The sequence below is a fragment of the Micropterus dolomieu genome, linkage group LG21, assembly GCF_021292245.1.
Source record: "Micropterus dolomieu isolate WLL.071019.BEF.003 ecotype Adirondacks linkage group LG21, ASM2129224v1, whole genome shotgun sequence".
NCBI classification, from domain to species: domain Eukaryota; kingdom Metazoa; phylum Chordata; class Actinopteri; order Centrarchiformes; family Centrarchidae; genus Micropterus; species Micropterus dolomieu.
In genome coordinates, this window is record NC_060170.1 from 31182295 (window position 1) to 31202361 (window position 20067).

A 20067-nucleotide genomic window follows, 5' to 3' on the forward strand; every position below is an offset into this window, starting at 1 on the left:
TTCCACTACGTGTAGAGAAAAAATATTATGCATTTTAGTCAGCTCTATGTATTTGACATTGTAGTTAATTGCAGATTAATATTTTATAAAACATAATGGACTTCTAAAAAATGATGCATTCTTATAGATTAAAAATACCATGTATTGCTTGGTTATGGTCATGAGTGTCTGTGATCAAAATTAGGATCATAAAAGTTACAAACCTTTCTCAGCTCCACAGTCATTTCTCATGTTTTTGTATTTAAGTCTGCTTGAGATTGATCTAAAATGATTAAACACAGGCTTTCAGAAGCGTTTGACAAGCAGTAGCCTACATCTTCACAAATATCTAAATGCAGAGCTGACAGACTTCCCATTCCTGTGGTTTAATTGATATGCAGGCTCTGTTCATGAAGACAATGAAGTCTGCCCTGTTGTTGGCTGCTGAGAGTCACTCAGCGACCAGCAGAGGGCATCTCAAGTCCTGAAACGAGCACCAGCGAGCTCAGTACAATCCTTCACGAACATCATTCCTGTTGCTATACAACTGATTTATTCTTGATGCCACGGTCAACCGGTCAAATCCACAGCAGACTGCGCCTTTTCCGTCCGCTGTCCACATCTGAATCAGGATACATCCAACTTGTCGGGTTTGGAACAGTTTTTTTCCTCTTGGTCGGTTTTCTGTGTCTTTTCTGCCACTTAACCTAGATTTAACAATTTTCGACTCGGTGTTTAACATGTATTTTACAGTATCTCAAAACACGCGCTAAACAGTGTCATTCTCACGAGGCTAAAAGCTTGAGTGCGTCCATCCAAGGGCTTTGTAAGGTGGCGGTCTGTAATATGCGTTATCAAGGTGATGTTGTGCAGTAGCTTAAGAAACTAACACATAGGTGGATGCACACCTCCTGGAGCTACTCACATCTCCGACAGGTGTGCGGCCGTGCGCACAGCGGATCTGGCTGCGGCGCCAAGTGCGTATATTTTCCGTGCAGACAGGCGTCCTGGATGCGTGTCCAACTATTTGGACAGAACGCCGAGTGCGTCTAACATGTGGACCTGGGACGCATGCAACACAGAGCCCTAAACATGAGGAGGAGCCGACACCGCGCAAATATGGGTATGTACACTGTTCTGCAAGGTACTTAGGGTCTGCCTTTCAAAGTCTTCAGTCGTTTGCCTAATTACAGTCCACTTAAAGCTAATGTTGCTGGTGTCTTTGCCCCCTGCGGTTAGTGAATGATGACTGCAGTTTGGGTGATCTGAAGGAGGTTCTTCTCTCCAGAACTATTTGAGGGATTATGCCTGATGCATGTGGTTATCAATCATCTTTCCATTGTCTGAAGAACATGACTTTGACAGTGATAATGAATGTAAGTGTGTGTGTGTGTGTAGATTTGCCATGAACACAGGGATGCAAATTAAGAAGGCTGCAAATAACCCCCTCTGTTAACAAATGTCTCAGAGCACAGGGTGGGTTATAATGTTTAGTTGTCTGATTCAATTTCATTTCTGTTCTACTTGATTCCGTTTTATTCTATTGAGGTCTGTGTACATTGGTCCTGATTTATACATGGTTTATGCTCTTAAATGTACCACTTTTCTGTGTGTCTGCAGGACTTCTCCTGCTTTTCAGATGGCTCCTGGTCACACTGCTGGTGCCCGCCTTGCTGCTTGCTGCTCCAAGCGGCATCCGTGAGCGTCCCTGCCCCCAGAGCTGTAGATGTGATGGGAAAATAATATACTGCGAATCCAATGCCTTCCGTGACGTGCCGAACAATGTGTCTGTAGGCACGCAGGGCCTCTCCCTGCGTTACAACAGCCTGGCGAACCTCAGAGCACACCAGTTTGCAGGCCTGAGTCAACTGGTTTGGCTCTACCTCGACCACAATTACATCAATGCTGTGGATGGCCAGGCTTTCCATGGGATACGGAGGCTCAAAGAACTGATCCTCAGCTCGAATAAGATCACACAGCTAAAAAACAACACTTTTCACGACGTTCCGAATTTACGTAATCTTGACCTTTCCTACAATAAACTGCAGATTCTCCAGCCTAATCAGTTTGTGGGTCTACGGAAACTGCTCAGTTTACACTTGAGGTCAAACTCATTAAAAACTGTCCCGATGCGAGTTTTCCTTGACTGTCGCAACTTGGAGTTTCTCGACATTGGCTACAACAGGCTACGGAGCCTCACGCGTAATGCCTTTGCAGGACTCCTCAAGCTCATTGAGCTTCATCTGGAACACAATCAGTTCTCAAAGATAAACTTTGGTCATTTCCCCCGCCTGACTAACCTGAGGGCGCTCTATTTGCAATGGAACCGTATCAAACTGCTAACCCAGGGCCTGCCGTGGATGTGGACCTCCTTGCAAAAGCTGGACCTCTCAGGAAATGAGCTGCAATTGTTGGACCCGAGTACATTTCAATGCCTCCCTAATCTGCAGACTCTTAACCTGGACTCCAACAAACTCAGCAATGTGTCTCAGCAGACAGTGGAGGCTTGGATCTCCCTCACCACCATCAGTCTGGCTGGTAATCTGTGGTACTGTAACCCCAATTTATGTCCCCTGGTGGCCTGGCTCAAGGCCTTTAAGGGTAACAAGGAGTCCACTATGATTTGTGCTGGCCCTAAGGAGGCACAGGGAGAGAAAGTGACAGACGTGGTGGAGACTTATAACATCTGTACAGCAACACCGACACCTATCCCGTCAACAACATCACCCGTCACTTCTGCATTTCAGCCCGAGCGGCTGCCTGTTCCCACACAGTCTGTGGTGGATAAGAAGCTGATCTGGAACAGGACAGCCTCCCCTGCTCCTACCGAGGCCTCCCCCACAGTCCCTTTGGCAGACACTGAGTATGTGTCCTTCCACAAGATCATAGCTGGTAGCGTGGCCCTCCTCTTATCTGTGACTATAATTCTACTGGTTATCTATGTCTCATGGAAGCACTATCCCAGCAGCATCAAACAGCTTCAGCAGCGCTCAGCAGTTAAAAAGCGCCAGAAAAAGGCACGGGAGACTGAGCGCTCCCTTAATTCACCACTGCAAGAGTATTATGTGGACTACAAGCCTTCACACTCAGAGACTATGGATGTGCTGGTTAATGGGACTGGACCTTACACATACACCATCTCAGGCTCCAGGGAATGCGAGGTATGACCGTTGCCCTCCAAAAATCCATTTCCACTGCGAGGCATGAGAGGTAAATTTTCTAACAATCTGCGGAGAAAATGTTTTTTTTCTCCTCAGTTCTTGTCTGTTTTTGGATAAGGAAGTAACGGTCAGTGCATGGTGACTTGTTTTGCAATATGCTGGTTCGTTCATTTCCATATGATTACCCTGCTGTTGTTCTGAATCATGCCGTTTTATTGCTAAAATATGATTCCCATTAGCTGAAACTGCAGTGGCAGCTCCTCTCCCTGGAGAACGTATATACAGTCAGATCCATTAATGCATTATACACAAAGTAGGTTCATCTTTCATACCTGACATAAAATAGCTCATTGATGAATGTATTATCAGCCAGTCTGTTATTTATTCACAAACGGCTTGCTGTCCAGAATGGCAAAAATGTGTTAAATCAAGTCACTGTGCAGGTGGTCCTTTCCTATCCTGTGCGTTTGCTACAACCGCTGCAGTAGCAAATGCACAAGTTATGTGATTTTTGATATTTGTTTTTTTCTGTATTAAAAATGTAAATATTTACAATCATACCAGCTGATCATGTATCCCATTCTCCTTTTCTGCCTCTAGCAAGCACATAATTAAGATTTTACTCATTAGTTTAATTTACAAAGTTCACAAACAGTCACCGCAGGCTGGAGAACACTATAAAGGCCTGAAGCCATATAAAAGATTAATTAGCCATTTGGGCTCGATTTCTTTCTGGCTTTTGTCTACTGCTGCTGTAACAAACTGTATTTTGCCATTTTAGTTGGCTGTTTGGCTCCACAAGCTGAATTTTTGTCCAAAGAGTTTAAATTGAAGTTCTCATCCTAAAGCCGGACTCTTTCACATGACTGACTTTGAACCACTGTACGGCACCGAGGGATTGAGACAGAACGCCTTGGCAAAAAGACTAATCAATTTGCTCATGCGTAATTGGGCACTGCTTTGCCCCCCCTAATGCTATGCATCTGTCTTCCTTTGTTCAGCAGAGTGGGTAGTATAGTTAAGTGTGATTAACAGGACATGTTGTGTTGGGAAAGATGTTGTGTCACTGGAATCTTAGCTGCACCTTTTGACAGACTAACCAGACATGCTGAGGAGTACAGGAGACATCTTTTTTCTCCATTGAATCTGTCAGTGCCCCTCAGAGACAAAGTTTTATCTCACACTGCCACACAGCTCATTTCCTATTTTCCATGTGGACTTTATAAATCATTTTATAATATAATGTTTTAAGCCAGTGGAATGTACTGTAGCACCACTTACATTCTTGTTGTGTCCTTTACTAAAGTCACTGGAGAGGCTAGCACAAATGTGTTGCATTGTTTTCAGTAATGTCACACACTACGAGGTACACAGGTAGCTAAATCAGCGCTTTGTCAGATTATCTGTGGCGGAGCATTTCTCAAATGCAAGGGAAGCTTGAGGTGAGATGGTCGGCTTATCAATCTTGTAGCTTTCATGTGAGAATGTGGCATGGGAGCATTAAATGGCAGACCTAATGGGGCTTCTGCTAGCTAGAATAACTAATAGCCCATCAGAGGTAAGGAGCCGAGACTTCCCTCAGCTTTGTTATTCCTTGCCCTCTACAGCTCAAGGGAGCAGCCTGAGTAGCTAAAAATGTAATGGGATTTTTTTTCTATGTGTGTGTGTGTGTGTGTGTGTGTGTGTGTGTGTGTGTTTCACATTTTGTGCCAAAAACTGCAATGCAAAGTAAGAACACAGCACAGCAAGGGACTTTCAAAACCACTACCAGATTTTTATGCATGTTTAAGTTCAAGTGGTGCATTTTGCGTTACACTTAACAAACTGTTTCAGACTTTATTTGATCTAAAACAGTATCATGTTCATTAGCCACTTGCATCAGAATTGTGAAAAGTGTAGGTTGTAGCACAAGAAGCCCATGATGTGCAGTGATAGCGTCTAGGGCTGAATCTCACCTGACACATGAGAAGGCTGCTCACTTTTATTGGAGGGCACACAGTGGAGAGTGTCAAGAGAGAGTGATTTTGTGTCTGAAAAAGGCAGTTTTAAGGTTCAAATCCACAGTCAGAAGCATATTGCAAATGCCCCAACCCAGTCAGCCCCTTGCACCGTATTTTAGCTATCCCAGAGAGCAATCACTTAAGCTATTAGCTGCATTTTCAATTAAGAGAAAGAGTTTTGTAATTGAACCCTGTTATCTTCTACACATGCTCAGACCAACATACTCAGAGTAAATTTGTTTCTATAGATTTCCTCCAGCACAGCTCAGCAGGTTGGCTTCGAAACTGCAAACTGAGCTCAGCTAGTGTGAATTTTGATGAACACTTTGAACTACGCCGTTCCATGGTCTTCCTGTGGCACATTATTTTAAAAAAGCCCTCTCTCCCTTGTATGCCATCCACTTCTGTGCTCACAGAGCAGCTGCAGTGGTTGATGTCCACACACAGAGCATCCCCTGCAAAGTTAGTTCAGAAAATATTAAGGTGAAAATCCCACCGTCTCAGCCAAAGGCAATTCTTGTACTCGGGCAGAATTTGCAAGCATTAATAAGGGAAGGAGATTCTGCTCACAGATAATTAAAGTTGGCTGTGAGAGGGCAAATGAAGTGAGGAGAAAGGAAGGTGTGCCACTGTTGATGCATCTAACTGACTGATACAAATGCTGTCTAAAAGACTAGACTCAAAATAATTAAAATTGCTAACTAATTTTTCAAGCTGACAGGTCAGAAGCATTGTAATCTTACATTACCTCATTTAGCTGACGCTTTTATCCAAAGCGACTTACAATTGATTTATATGTCAGAGGTTGCACGCCTCTGGAGCAACAAGGGGTTAAGTGTCTTGCTCAGGGACACATTGGAGGATGTGTCACAGTGGATGAACACATTGGAGGATGAACCCAGTTCTCTCGCACAAGAGGCATGTGTTTTATCCACTGCTCCATCACCACCCAATGTTAACACTTGCAACCTAGTTTTTAAATGAACAATTAGCAATTAATTTAGGCCAGCACAAGCCGTAATCATGCATTAAGTTGTTCTAATTTTTCCCTGCATTTGCACACAGAAATGTGGTACCCTGTGTCTCTCTCCTGGTTATATCAAAAATGAATGGGTCCTATGGATGTAATCGTTATTTGTCTATGACAAATTCTGCAGCTGTGGATACAATTTATTTGAAAAAAACATTTGTTTAGTTTTTAGGCAGCTGAAAATGAGTCCTGTCTTTAAAATGTCAAGAATATGAAACAAAGATGATGAGTGATCAAAATATTCTGCCTGAGCTTGCCAATATGGGAGCCTGCCTTCTGTGCGTAAATGCACAGAAGGCAGGCTCCCATCATGTGAAAAGAATTTGAGAGTTTTCAATATTTGTTGTTTACTTGTCAAATTAAGGTTAGCCACATGAGTAAATTGGCCTCTAAAAAAGGAAGAGTCATTTTTGAACACATCAGTTTGTACGTATGCTGTGGGACAGCACGCATTGGGGTAACTTTTCAACACAACATGAAAAGTAACACAAATACCATTTGACAAATGACATGTGATGTGTGTTTTTAGTTATTCCATTAAAAAAGCTGGTAACATTTTTTTACCATTAATTTTCATCTGGCTTTTGTCACTTCTTGTTTGGTGGAATTGAAAATGCAAGACTGGATGGCAATGATCCATGGGTCCGCAGAAGTAGACTACTTAGCTTTAGGGATGCACCGATTTGATGATCTAGTACTGATATTGGTCCGATACTGATTCAAATAGCTGGATATGGTATCTGTGACAAGGTGGACGATTTATAAGCCAGTTTTACTCAAATCAATTTCGCACATACTACGCAATGCTTCAGCAGTGGGCTGGTAGAAAGAGAGCTAACATAGCATTTTGTTTTACAAAATTAGGAAGCAATGTTTAAGTCAAGCCTGATGTTGCCTTACAGATAAAATAATGATTCCTAGTCTCTTCCACACAGTGAGGAATTCAGCATAATGGGTATTCAGCATCAGCCAATATCCAAAGCCCAGGTATTAGTGTTGGTATCGGGACTAAAATAGTTGGATCGGTGCTTCCCTATTTAGCTTTTATCTTACCTGAGAACTTCTTTTGGTCAACTTTATTCTAACTCAACTGCAGCTAAATGCAAGAAGAAACAGCCCTTTAAGTGAACTGGCTGTAATGGCTGTTACATAATTTTTTAGTGTCGTGGATCACTTATCATTTTGTAAGTGGCATGAAAAAAATTACATCACAGTGGCTTTGATAGGTGCTTTTACACTGGGAACCTGTTGGAGGATAACACGTGACTCTTTTTCTAATGCAGGTTTCAAATTCATAATTTTTCAGCAGACAAGCCAAATAAATTGCTCAGGACAGCGTCAGGCTTTTAATGTAGCTGTTAAAAGGAATAGTTTGACATTTTGGGAAATATACTTATCACGAAGGCGAAAAAAGTGTGTTTGTTTTACTCAATAGAAACTCAAAACTAACTCTGTTTTAGCCTCAAAGTCTGTCTTTGACATATTTAAACTATAAAATGTATCCAAAACACACATAGCTGAAATTACACAGTACCCTTCACTCTAGACAAGGCTGTGATTTCATGCAGAGTTAAAACGTTGCAGTGGGATTCATTTGCACAAATGCACATAATCAGACCTCAGACCTATCTGTGGTGTTAAGAACCTCTCAGGCTGCTATGTGCGTGGGGTGAGATCTCCCTCAAATAAACATACTCTGCCATATGTATGATTCTGTATTTTGACAGATGTTCCTCTTGGAGGTGTGATGTCTGCTCTGGTGAGGAGGTGGAATACATTTAACAAACTTAGCAGCAGGGAGAGGCAACACCAGATCTGTGCAATAATAGCCTGTAATCTAACACGGCTTGTTAAAATGAATATGGCAATTCTGTTGTTTCATAATGATTAATCTTCATTTCATGATTGTATTTTTCACATTATGATGTACTAATAGCACACGCCCCAGCCTGCTAATAGCTTAATCTGGCACAGGCGGAAAACATGATGTTCTTCCTCCACGCTTCAACACAGACAATATTGAATTTCACTCTAGGCTCGATGTACTTATTTACAGAACATATACGATGAACTGCTGTTTGTGTCTCTGACTGATCATTACAGATTCTCACAGGAGCCTAAAGCCAGACAAGTTATAGTCGCAGATAGATCACTCAGAAAACATTTTTCTGCTGAGGAAAAAGAAATGAAAGTCATCGCTTAGTTGACCTCCAAACCTCCATTTTAAATTGAGGTCAGCATTGATTGACAACATCATTAACTTCGATATGCACTTGATATAACACAATGCCCTAGTCCTTCACTTAAGCCCAAGATCAAATCATCTTATCTGTTATAAACAAATCAGGTGAGTCGGTACATGTTAGTACTATACTGAACAATATATCGTAACATAAGAACTCTGGAAATTATGAAAGATAATTTTTACCCAAACTAATTTGTGTAGAAATGAAAAAGACCACGGAGATAATTCAAACTAATTCATCCTTTCCCATCACACAATCTCCAGTGGTCCTCCCCTCCTGCAGCCACACATAAACCATGATGAATATTTAATGTGATATTAAACTTCTCTTCTCTTTTGTGTTCAAGGCCATTTTGCTCAGACAATGGTGAATTGACTAAAAGCAATTTTGTGTTAATTAGAAGTATATTATGATGAAAACCCTTTCTGATATTAAAATCATACATTCCAGTCAATGAAAACAGCTGATGTCAGTAATCAACTGGATGCAATACTGTGTTGAGCAACAACATTAAAACAAGACTATAGCAATGCTAGCAGCCCTGAGAGGCTAAACTTATGAGCACAGTGGTGCTTCGAGCTAAATGCTAACATGCTCATAATGACCATGCTAACTTGTTGATGTTTAGCAGGTGTAATTTTTACTAGGGCTGTGTCACCTACTACTCACTATATAGTGGACTACATAGTGTGCTGTCCGAATGTATAGAGTGAATTATTATACCCTATATAGTCCACTCAAAGTATCCCAGAATGCATTTTGAGAAGTAGTGCGCAACCGATGGTCAAGCCCTACATACCATACATACCAACAAAGAGTTCACCGACCGATTGTCCGACAGCAATGACGTAGTGTCCAAAAGTGTTTTCATTTTGCGAGTGAGCTCACTATATAGTCCTCTACATACAATTCACAACATAGGGGGTAGGCAGTAGTGAATGAGTGGTGATTTCAGACACAGCCTAGGTTCACCATCTTAGTTTAGCTTGTTAGCATGCTAACACTTGCTAATTAGCACTGAACACAGAGTACACCTGAGGCTGATGTGAATGTCATTCATTTTGCAAGTATTTAGTCAGATGATCATCAACATTATTAGGATTCATCTTCTGAATGACACACTTTCATGGCGATTCCTCCAGTAGTTAAGATATTTCAGTCTGTACCAAAACGGTGAACTGACCGACCAACAGACAGACAATGCCATCCATACAGTCATGTCGCTAGCAAGGCTAAAAAAAAAGTCCTCCAAGTAACTGCCCCCCAGTGTCAGTACCTCCAAAACCATTATAAACTGTAAAAATGCTCAAATGAACTGTTTTCTGATCTTATACAGTTATCGTTAATTTGCGGTTAGGTTTAGAAACAAAAACAACTTAGTTAAAGTTACAGTCATGGTTACAGAAATAACTAGTTGGTCAAGGTCGGGAACGGGGTCTCGTGTTAAAGTCAGATGTTTTATAGACCCAACAACCAGGACCTCTTCTACTGAGTTGGTGGCTCTATAACAATGTCCCTCTATGTCCTCCTTTGCTTCTTACGAACAACAGTCATAATTCCTACAGCCGCTACAGGGCTTTGTCACTTGCTTGAAACACAAGTCGTTGGACTTTTTCTAAAACAACTGATGCTGTTGTTTTTCTTGGGAAGGCAGTCTTTAAAAAAAATGTGAAGTCTAAAGTCTCCATCAATTTTCAGTCTTATCTGAGCAATTAATAAAAATGCCTCAAAGCAAGTACTTTTAGTGCAAGCAATTTTAGTGTTTTGCTATAGCAGGAGGCTTTTCTGGACTGATTTTGTTGTTTGAAGACGTAATGTCTCATCCCCTGCAACATTTCCTGTTACTGGAGGGGTGAACATCTAGTTTTGGTGTCAGACACTCTGAAAGATTCACTCACAATATTACACAGGCTTTCAGCAATCCATCATAAAAGGAGAAATGCATTATAGAAGAAGCACAGAAACCAATTTCTCCACTGACAGCGGCCTCAACAGACCACAATGCAATGCAGCCTCATTATATATATGCTGTGGTTTGAGTGAGGGGTGTGACTCTTACTATATGCTGCCGCACAATACTATATCTGCCAGCACTTATAGCCGAATGCAACAAGCTTGCCCTCACTCTCTGGCAGTTGTCAAAAGGCATTTAGGGAAAAGCAGGAAATCACTAACTGAAGTTGAAGCAGATGTGGTGAGTTGGTACCCAAAAAATAATTTATGTCACCTCAATGCTAAATTACTCCTGGCATACACTGAGCTTCACAGATTGATGATACATAACAGTGTAAGTGTATCCAAGGGTGGATTTTCCATTAAGTCTTCAGTCTGAGTTAGGGTCGAGGAACAAAAGAACTATTTCAATTGTCGGGGAGTCCGGACGAATGTTTCCTTTTAAAAAAAGTATTTGCAGAAATCCATAAATTTCTAATGATTTCCCAAATCATGTAAATCCGGTATCGAGTGTCCTATTATTATGGCATATCTATCAATCAGTAATCACATGCCCTGGATTCCCTTAGTTTAAGCTTCTGCTCACTCAATCAGTGACACTTCTGCTGTAATGGGATTTGACAGCTTATCTAGCACTTTATGAAAAGTCGAGCACCACAGACAGAATGAGTAATATAACATCAAAATATTAGACATAACATGTTATGCTATTTTATGGTCACAGCAACCACGTTGCGTTTTCAACTCAGCTTGAAGCAGTAGCTGCCTATTTAGCTGTTCATTTTATTATGATTCATTTAATTAGAGTTATTAAGATAATTTGACTGAGATGCTGATGTTCTGCCTATTGTGTCACTTTCATTCACTGTAAAAGAACTTGAAAGTGATACTTAAAAGAAAATGAAGTGTTGACTTGGCACATTACCAAATGTCCTGGTAAGTTGGTGGATTGCAGTTTGTATCTCCACTCTCCCATGCATGTAGACAGGGCAGTTTCTTTTATCTTTTTCCACTGGGAAAGATTTTGATGTAACGTTAAAGTGTACCTCGAGAGTAGTATTGTGAATTCCCCAGAAACTAAAACCTCTTCATGTAGCTACGCCGTCTCAGTCTGTCTGATAGGACAAAATGGTGAGTCAGTCAGCACTTAAAATGAGAATGATGCAGCATCTCTGCCAACTACTTCTCTTATGGGGTGATTGTGAAATGCCTGTCAGGCAGCTACATGTGTGTGGGGGGAGATTTCCCCAGAATAAGCATAAGCTGGCACATTTCTGTTACCTACTATTTGGCAGTGTTCTTACTTTTGTGGGGTATACTCAGGCACTGCTGACACAAAACAGATATTTGAAACGAGACAAGAAACTGTTAAACAAGACTAAGAGTCTTGTGTGAGGCTGTATTTAGGCACAGCGGTGCTTTGAGCTAAAAATCTAAGGTCAGCATGCTAACATTCTCACAATAAGTATCTGTCCACCTGTTTTTATGCACATATTCAATTTGCACATAAAAAAACCTAAAAAATATAAAATAAATGTTTTTGTGCTTGGTTGAGATGGAAAGGGGATTGTGTAAAAGTAAAATGCAACAATGTGCAATGGTAACAGACACAAATAACTGAAGCTTCTGCTCCACCGAAGAGACGAAAAATGATGGCAGATGAAAACATCAGATCTGTGTGGAGCGCTGAGGAGACTGTAACCTTCCTCAAAATAATACATGAAACAAGCATAAATGCCATTTTTTGTTTATGTCTTGCTCTCTCTTCTTCTGCAATGGTTTAATGGCACTTGACTGGAGAATTGGCTCCACCAACTGCCAAGACCAACTTATCTCTAACTCCTAATATTCGCATGAACATGGCTGTTTCCTTTGGTCGATTTTCTTGATTTTCTTTTTTCATTTGGATGGAAACTTGACCAATGACAATGCTGACGTTTTGCTGTGAATTTAGGTTGTAATGTCACAGTCATGAGTTAACTGGGTGTCGGGGAGCTGCATCTTAGTATAACTTGTATAGCGCTCGGGTGTTGGTAAAGCAGTAGTTTGGTTGTTGGTCTGTTGATGTTGTTGGTCTGATGTTTGCTGTATGACACACTATGAAATTCCGAAAGGACTAATAAATATCTATCATCTGTCAACTTACACAGCAGATCCCGTTACCGCTGCCAAGCAAAAGTACTTCTTAAACGATGCATCGATGAATCGATGTACTAAAATCATCATTAGCTGCAGCCCTACACCAAACACAAAGCACAGTAGAGACTAATGGGAATGCTATTTTGGAAGTATTTGGTCTTCAACCAAAGTATTGGAAAAATTTACCTGATACATGAAAAGTTAAGTGATCACCTATGGGTGGTGGTGTATCATTAAAATCTCAACCTCATGGTGGTGCTAAAAGTAAAGTCATGGGATCGTCTGGGAAGCCTGAATGTTTGATTAACATTTCTGCCAATCCATTTTGTAGGTGTTGAGATATTGGATATTGATATCACTGGATGAGTGAAAACTCTGCTGGTAGGTATTAGGCAAGGCAAGTTTGTTTGTATAGCACATTTCAACAACAAGGCAATTCAAAGTGCTTTACATAAAACATAAAAGCAAAATAGGGAAATTGAAAAAAGCACTTTAAAGCACTTTAAAATATATATTTTTTTAAAGGGTAAAATAGGAAATAAAAACAGGATAAAAAAATTATTTTAAAGAGTTAAATAGGAAATAAAAACAGGGTTAAACAGTCACAGTTCAGTGTACAATATTGATCTACAGCCTTACATTTGATTTAATTAAAGGCAGTAGTAAAAAGAAAATTTTTCGGTCTTGATTTAACAGATCTGAGAGTTTCAACAGACATGCAGTTTTCTGGGTGTTTCCAAACGTTGCTTCTCCTTGTTTAGTTTTTTAGTCTGGATGGTTCATAATGAAGCAGAAGATCAGAAATGTATTTGGCCCTAAACCATTTAGTGCTTTATAAACCAACAGCTGGATTTTGAAATCAGTTATTTGACAGACAAGAAGCCAGTGTAAAGACCTCAGAACTGGAGTGATGTGATCCACTTTTTTGGTCTTAGTGAGGACTCGAGCAGCAGCGTTCTGAATCAGCTGCAGCTGTCTGATGGATTTTTTAGGGAGTCCTGTAAAGACACCGATTTCTGGCCTGGTTTGTGATTCTTAACATTACCGATTGAAGCTGAGCACATAATCATATCACATAATCACATTCATAATCTGAGCCAGTGGAAGCATGTAGATGTTAAACAGAAGAGGCCCCAGAATGGAGCCATGGGGAACTCCACATGTCATTTTTCTTAGCTCAGATGTGTAACAACCTACAGACACAAAGTAGTCCCTGTCCTAGGATTCAAACCAGTTTAGCACTGTGCCAGAAAGTCCCACCCACTGTCGGCAGAATATCAAGGCATCAAGTAGGCATTAGATCAAAAGTGAGAAGGATCACCAGAATCAGAAGAATTCCTCTTCCGTGTACTGTGGATATTTGTCCCTTATTGAATATTTGGTGGCATATAATTTGTTGTGACATGTTTTGTGCACAGGTAGTAGGAGAGGAGGGATTCATCTCTCCCTTGTGCCAATGTATCCTTTTCAAATGAAACAAATAGGTCAGCCCTTTGTTCCAGCTGCATATTTTACTTGCCCCATCTGAAAGGCATGTAATACATTCTGATCAGCGGGGTGTTTCAGCATTCAAAATTTAAAATACTTTCAAAATTTGAGTGAGTAGGAATCAGACAAACCTAAAATTCCACCCCATGCGGGTCAAAATAATAGTAAATTTGGTCATTCAGAGAAAACAAAAACAACACTATCTACACTACACAGTATGTGAGGCAGATCATCCTGTTAGGATTATATGTGCTCTGACTGAGTAGAATTTAAACAGACCTCAGCTGATTTCAGGCTTTCTTCCCATTCAGTACTCAATTCCCCAGGTACCCTACCTCCATGTTTTAGTGCCATGTTGTTTTCTCCATCATCCTCTTCCAGCCATGTTTACTCAGTCACTGAAAAAATAAACAGGCCAACAAACCAGGTAACCTGCAGTAGGTAGACAAACAGACAGAATCGAGAAGACAGCAACTGATACCAGCAGAATTTCGAGCTTGATGCTTTTCTTGATATTACTTTAGAGGACATTTGGTATTTTTTGGTCAGGAAGAAGAAATCTGTAGGGATGTAAGTGCAGGACATTCTGCAGGAAAACATAACAAAAAACTACTGAAATTAACACACAATTAGCCAATTTTGTTGGAGATGAGCAAATGTCTGTCTTGGCATAATACTCTGCCATCAAATTAACTTGCGATTGATATATTCAGATAGAAATTCTGTTTTGGTTTTAATGTTGGTAGATTGGCAAGATTACTGAGAGCCGGTGTTATGGATTAACTTGGTTATGCGGAGAAATGATCATTTATGCATGTCATCCATTTTTTTCTTTCCCATCAACATGATGCAGTGGATAAAATCCATTTTTTGTCAAATGAGCCACACTTAAACAGAAATGCTGAAAGATGTTATCACTCACATACATTTTTAAATGTCACATTTTGTAAAGTGAACCTAGAGAGTTGATGCTGTACCACCAGGTAGCAGCTGTAGGGTGTTTCCGCACCTAACTGGTCTGGTCCTGTTTTGAACTGGTGTGTCTTCCTGGTTAGTGTAGTTCGTTTGGGCAGGTGTGAAAGCTGTCAATCACACTCTGGTGCAGATGATGTAATCGGACCAAGCCCGCTTTAAAAGGAGGCCCTTGGTCCGCCTCCAAGCAAACTCTGGCACTGTTTGTCACTATATAAAATAAGCAATCAATTTGAAGTCTAATAATACTAAACGCTGATATTTTTTTTTTTTTTGAGTTACCGGTCAGTCATAAAGCACATCCTGTGTACTACATTACTGCACATTGCACATTTTTTTTAAGCCAACCCAAATTCTATTGCTTAACCCCACCTCATATCAACAAGATCTCCAAACTTAACAAAATACATTTTGTTTGTCATTGCTTTTCATTGTTTTCTAATCAGATATGCATCAGTTGTCAGGGCCTCCCAAAACAGTCACAGTAACTGTTATAATGGTTATGTGTCTGTGTAAATCACATTAATGTTATGGCAGACTTGGTGACTGGACTCAAAAGCAGACTCAAAGCACGTTCAAATCCAGGAATTTTAAGTTTATTGAAAAGGGTTGCAAGAGCAGAGCAGAGGGCAGACCAGGGAACAGAGACCAGCGAGTGAGTTTCCAGGCAGGCAGTGAGCGGAGCGTGACAGATGGCAGAACCTCCAGGCAGGCAGTGATCCTGTGCACAGAGAGACAAGGTAAGTGATCTCAAAAGAAACAAACAAAAGAATATATAACACAAAACTAGTTGGCCACAGCGCAAATACCACTGAGTTAAGCTGACAATCTGGCGACAAGTGAGGTGAAGAACCGGGTTGATATGCTGCAGAGTCTTGATTAGTGGAATGTGGATCGGGTGTGCAGGTGGAGAGCCAGGCCCAGAATGAGAAGCCACGCCCTGACAGGCACACAGACATTACAGAAAGACAGACAGGGAGACCAACAGGAGACACTGGGAGGGAGGAGAACATAAACACAAAGGGTAGGGGAGGAGAACTGCAGACTCATAACAATTAAAATATTTTACTGGGCTCCCTGTCCTGGTCTGGTCAGCATTCATAGTTCTCTTAAAAATGGAAGAGCTGGAAGCCACTCCAAACACTAGGCAGTTGCACCTGAGCAAACCCTTGAATGTGTTTATGGTAACATATTCTTTTGAGTCCTCATCCAGTAACATTTGCTGGTAGGCATGGCTCATATCCAGCTTTGTAAATGTCAAGTGTCAATTTCAGTGCAAGAAAGATCATGGTTTGGGTTCAAATAACAGTGGTGAAAATAATAACTTCTTGTTTAAGGGTAGGGAACGATTGTGGTCATGTTTTAAAAATAAAAACCATCAGAAGTCACACAGTAGCTGGAGGTTTGTGTCAGATAAAAGTAAACAAAGGTTGATTTTAGGCAGTTTAACAAATGATTGATGCAGCTGTCGTTCTTGCATGGATCCCATATATTCTGATGTTTGTGTATAATTTGATCTAATTCTCATTTAACAAAAAGACTGAAAAAACAAGAGACTAAAGTGCAGGGATATTGCATGTTCTGCAGAGCATTCCTCCACCAGATAAATCTGTGGGTGAGATTATCTCTGGAACCAGGAGGAGAGGCATGTCATCAATTGGAGATCAGGACTTTTTATTGATCTCACAGCCCATGCATGTTTGACATCACTGAAACCTCCATGTTTTTGGTGACTCTTGGATCTTAGTCAGTCCCCATTTCCATAGAGCACAGAGGTGTGAGCTCGCTGCAGTGACAGAACTGAGAGGTCATGTGCTTCTTTTACTCCAGAGGTCTATTTTCTACTTTTTTCCACCCACTTGTCAAACAGTTTTTTTTTGTAATAGTTTAACCATACTGCACAGACACTGTTCTCAGATGCAGTAGATTTTTAGCCTTTTTTCTTTTGTGTTTTGTTCTTCTTTTGACCCAAACCTGATTATGTGGTATACTGTCAAAGCAAATCAAACCAATTGAAAATGTAGCTTTCTGCATTAAATCTGCTTAATTCAGACTGTAGTGTCTGGCTAAAATATTACAGAATCAATGATGGAAGCTATTTTCCCCTGCAGAGCATTTTATTGCCCACAATGCATTTTTAGTGGTGGTGTTTTTCCAACCACATTTAGTCTGTTACAGCAATACAGCAGTACACTTTATATAATATCTCTTTTTGCTCTGTCTTGACAATGGGTGTCACAACACACTTGAAATAGCCGAGAAAGGGGCTTCATGCATTCAGATGTCTCGAGTGAGCAGAAAACAAGACTGCCGATGTGAATCGTCATGAGCAGCAGCATTTAGCTCAGTCTGCATCACGTCAACCCACAAGTCAGAGAGATGCTCCTTCACACATACTTCTGCAGTCATGCATGGCTCGATTTTCTCTGTACAGCTTACTCACACACACCCACCCACACCCACAGACTCACTGACTCTTAACATTCATTACTAAAGACTTGTGTGAAGGGAACATGTGTGGCAGTTACGGCCGAGAGCAAAGTGATTAAAGCAAGTTTTTTTTCTTTCATTGTGGAAATTATGAATAAATCCATCAACATATACTGTTTGTCTGCAATTTAAGAGTCAGGCGGTTGGCAGTGGCTTTTTCCAATTCAGTGACAATTACCACAACAGACACTGGAAACTTATGACAAGGCCCTAAAGCAGCCCCTAAAGCTTGTGTGTTTGCAAACGGGCTCGCTGACACCCCATCATGTTCCTGTTAATGTACTTGAAAGATGCTGAAAGGAGAGATTTTTCAGTCTCATGAATTTCTCTCTTGGTTAACTGTGTATTTATATATTACTACTGGTTACACTCACAGAAAGGCTTTTCCCAGTCAGTTATGAAAGCTCCAGCAAGATTACAATAAGTGCAGCAAGGGCCACTTTACGGTGGAATTAATTTCGTGGTAATAATTCTAATTTTGCATAATTTACAGGACTTAATAACGTCCTGAATTTTTGAGTAACTACAAGGACGAGAAAAAACTCAGACTATAGTGGTGTGACTGAGAAAGTGGAAAAAAGACAATCTTAAAGTTGAACTTCCTGACATCTCAGAATTACCCCCATTAATCATTGCTTTTATGAAAGCCAACGACCCTGAGCTCTATTTACAGGAATCAGTGATGCAGGTTATCAGGTTTCTTAAAAACCTAAGCCGGCCTCCACAACATGGCAGAGAAGCGTCAGGACACTGGACTCTGTTCAGACAATATGAACTTCTTACCCTGTTATGCAAAGTGAGCCCAGTCGCTGTGTGAAGTGTCAGTAATGACCACGTTAAGGCGTTCATGCTGAGGGCTGGAACAAAGATCAACCAGTGAATCAGTCAGTTTTGACTTAATATTCCCATGATTTTTAGCTTAACCAAGTCCGCCTTAACATAACCATACCACTCTCTTCTCAGCAACAGCACTTGCAAATATCACTCCACCAACGCTTTATAGCGCAGGCCACAGTGCCCCAGGCTTCAGAGGCAGCTGCGACAATGTGACAGCGGGATAAGAGACTAGTTCACCACACACACCACTGTCCTCCCATATTTGTTTGTAATCATGCCTTTTGGCCACTTGTTGATATGAGCTCCATGGCATTAAATATTGAAAAATTACGAGCCCAAAGATCTGTGTGGAGCAGGGACGTGATCACATACGTACTATATGTTGTTGTTAGCAAAGGAGGGATGGGCAGTTCTTTAACTGCTACTGGATGTTTCAGTTGTGTTGGCAGGTTACCTATGAAGGTTACCTACTGAACCTTTAATCTCACTGTTGGAATTGATGCTGTCTCATTCAGTGCTTACCTATATAGAAATAAGTGGATCAGCAAAAAAATAGGGTTTTTTGAAACACATTTCATTTTCATTCAGCTGGGACTGTATTTTGTATTTTTATACACTGAAACTGGCCTTAAAGTTGCATTAAGCAATAAAGAAAACTATGAACCCACAGAAACAAACCAAGGCTATGTCCAAAATGACATGTTCACTCTTTATTTATTGTTATATTGTATGTTTCTTTCTTCTTTCAATTCAATTCAATTAATTATTTATATAGCTCCAAATCACAACAACAGTTATCTCACAGCGCTTTTCATAAAAGAACAGGTCTAGACCGTACTCTGTGATGTTATTTACAGAAGCCCAACAGTTCCCACCAAGAGCAAGCACTAGGCGACAGAGGCAAGGAAAAACTTCCTTTTAAGAGGCAGAAACCTCGAGCAGAACCATGGCTCAGGGTGGGCGGCCATCTGCCTCGACCGGTTGGGGTGAGAGAGAGAGAGAGAGAGAGAGTGAGAGAGAGGCAGCCTATACAATATACACACAGAGGTACAGACAGTGAAGGTAATGTTGCTATAGACTAAATGAAAAATGGTACAGATATTTATAATAGTGTTAATGGTAACCATCGTAATGTTAATGATTATAATAACAATAAGACTAGCAACAATAGTCATTGCAGTAGAGGGTGTAGAGCAGGAACACGGGGGCAGCAGGTGACCCGCAGCCACAGATCCAGACTCCACAGCTCCAGAGCCAGAAAACCTGCAGGAAGTGATAGGAGAGAGGAGAGAGACGAGAAAGCACAAGACTACCAGAAAGGGGAGAAGTTGTGTTAGTAACATGCAATAATGGGATAAGGTTGCATACAGAGGGAGAGAAAGTAGAGGAGAGAGGAGCTCAGTGCATCATGGGAGATCCCCCGGCAGTCTAGGCCTATAGCAGCATAACTAAGGGATGGTTCAGGACTACCTGAGCCAGCCCTAACTATAAGCTTTATCAAAGAGGAAAGTCTTAAGCCTACTTTTAAATGTGGAGATGGTGTCTGCCTCCTGAACCCAAACTGGAACCTGGTTCCACAGGAGAGGAGCTTGATAGCTGAACGCTCTGGCTCCTAGTCTACTTTTGGAGACTCTAGGAACCACAAGTAACCCTGCATTCTGGGAGCGCAGTGCTCTGGTGGGGTAGTAAGGTACTATGAGCTCTTTAAGATAAGATGGTGCCTGACCATTAAGAGCTTTGTAGGTCAGAAGAATGATTTTAAATTCTATTCT

The 20067-nt window shown here is 40.9% G+C and overlaps 1 protein-coding gene and 1 long non-coding RNA gene across 3 annotated transcripts in view; one reads left to right on the plus strand and one right to left on the minus strand.

Annotated features, from left to right (window-relative positions):
- The first annotated feature begins 461 nt into the window (after window positions 1-461).
- The window catches only part of LOC123960983 (leucine-rich repeat transmembrane neuronal protein 4), a 45752-nt gene continuing 26146 nt past the window's right edge, over window positions 462-20067 (plus strand). Inside the window, exons 1-2 of one of the 2 annotated variants that reach the window (XM_046036052.1) lie at window positions 462-1102; window positions 1600-3140. In XM_046036052.1, the coding sequence (XP_045892008.1) occupies window positions 1051-1102; window positions 1600-3140 (1593 nt within the window). In that variant the 5' untranslated portion in view covers window positions 462-1050. Of the gene's footprint in view, window positions 1103-1599; window positions 3190-20067 lie in introns of both variants that reach the window. The other variant, XM_046036053.1, reaches the window with a different exon arrangement.
- LOC123960986 lies at window positions 15549-15905 on the minus strand. Its single transcript, XR_006822637.1, has 2 exons — window positions 15778-15905; window positions 15549-15689 (listed from the first exon to the last, which is right to left on the minus strand). It is a non-coding gene; the product is annotated as an uncharacterized LOC123960986 (long non-coding RNA).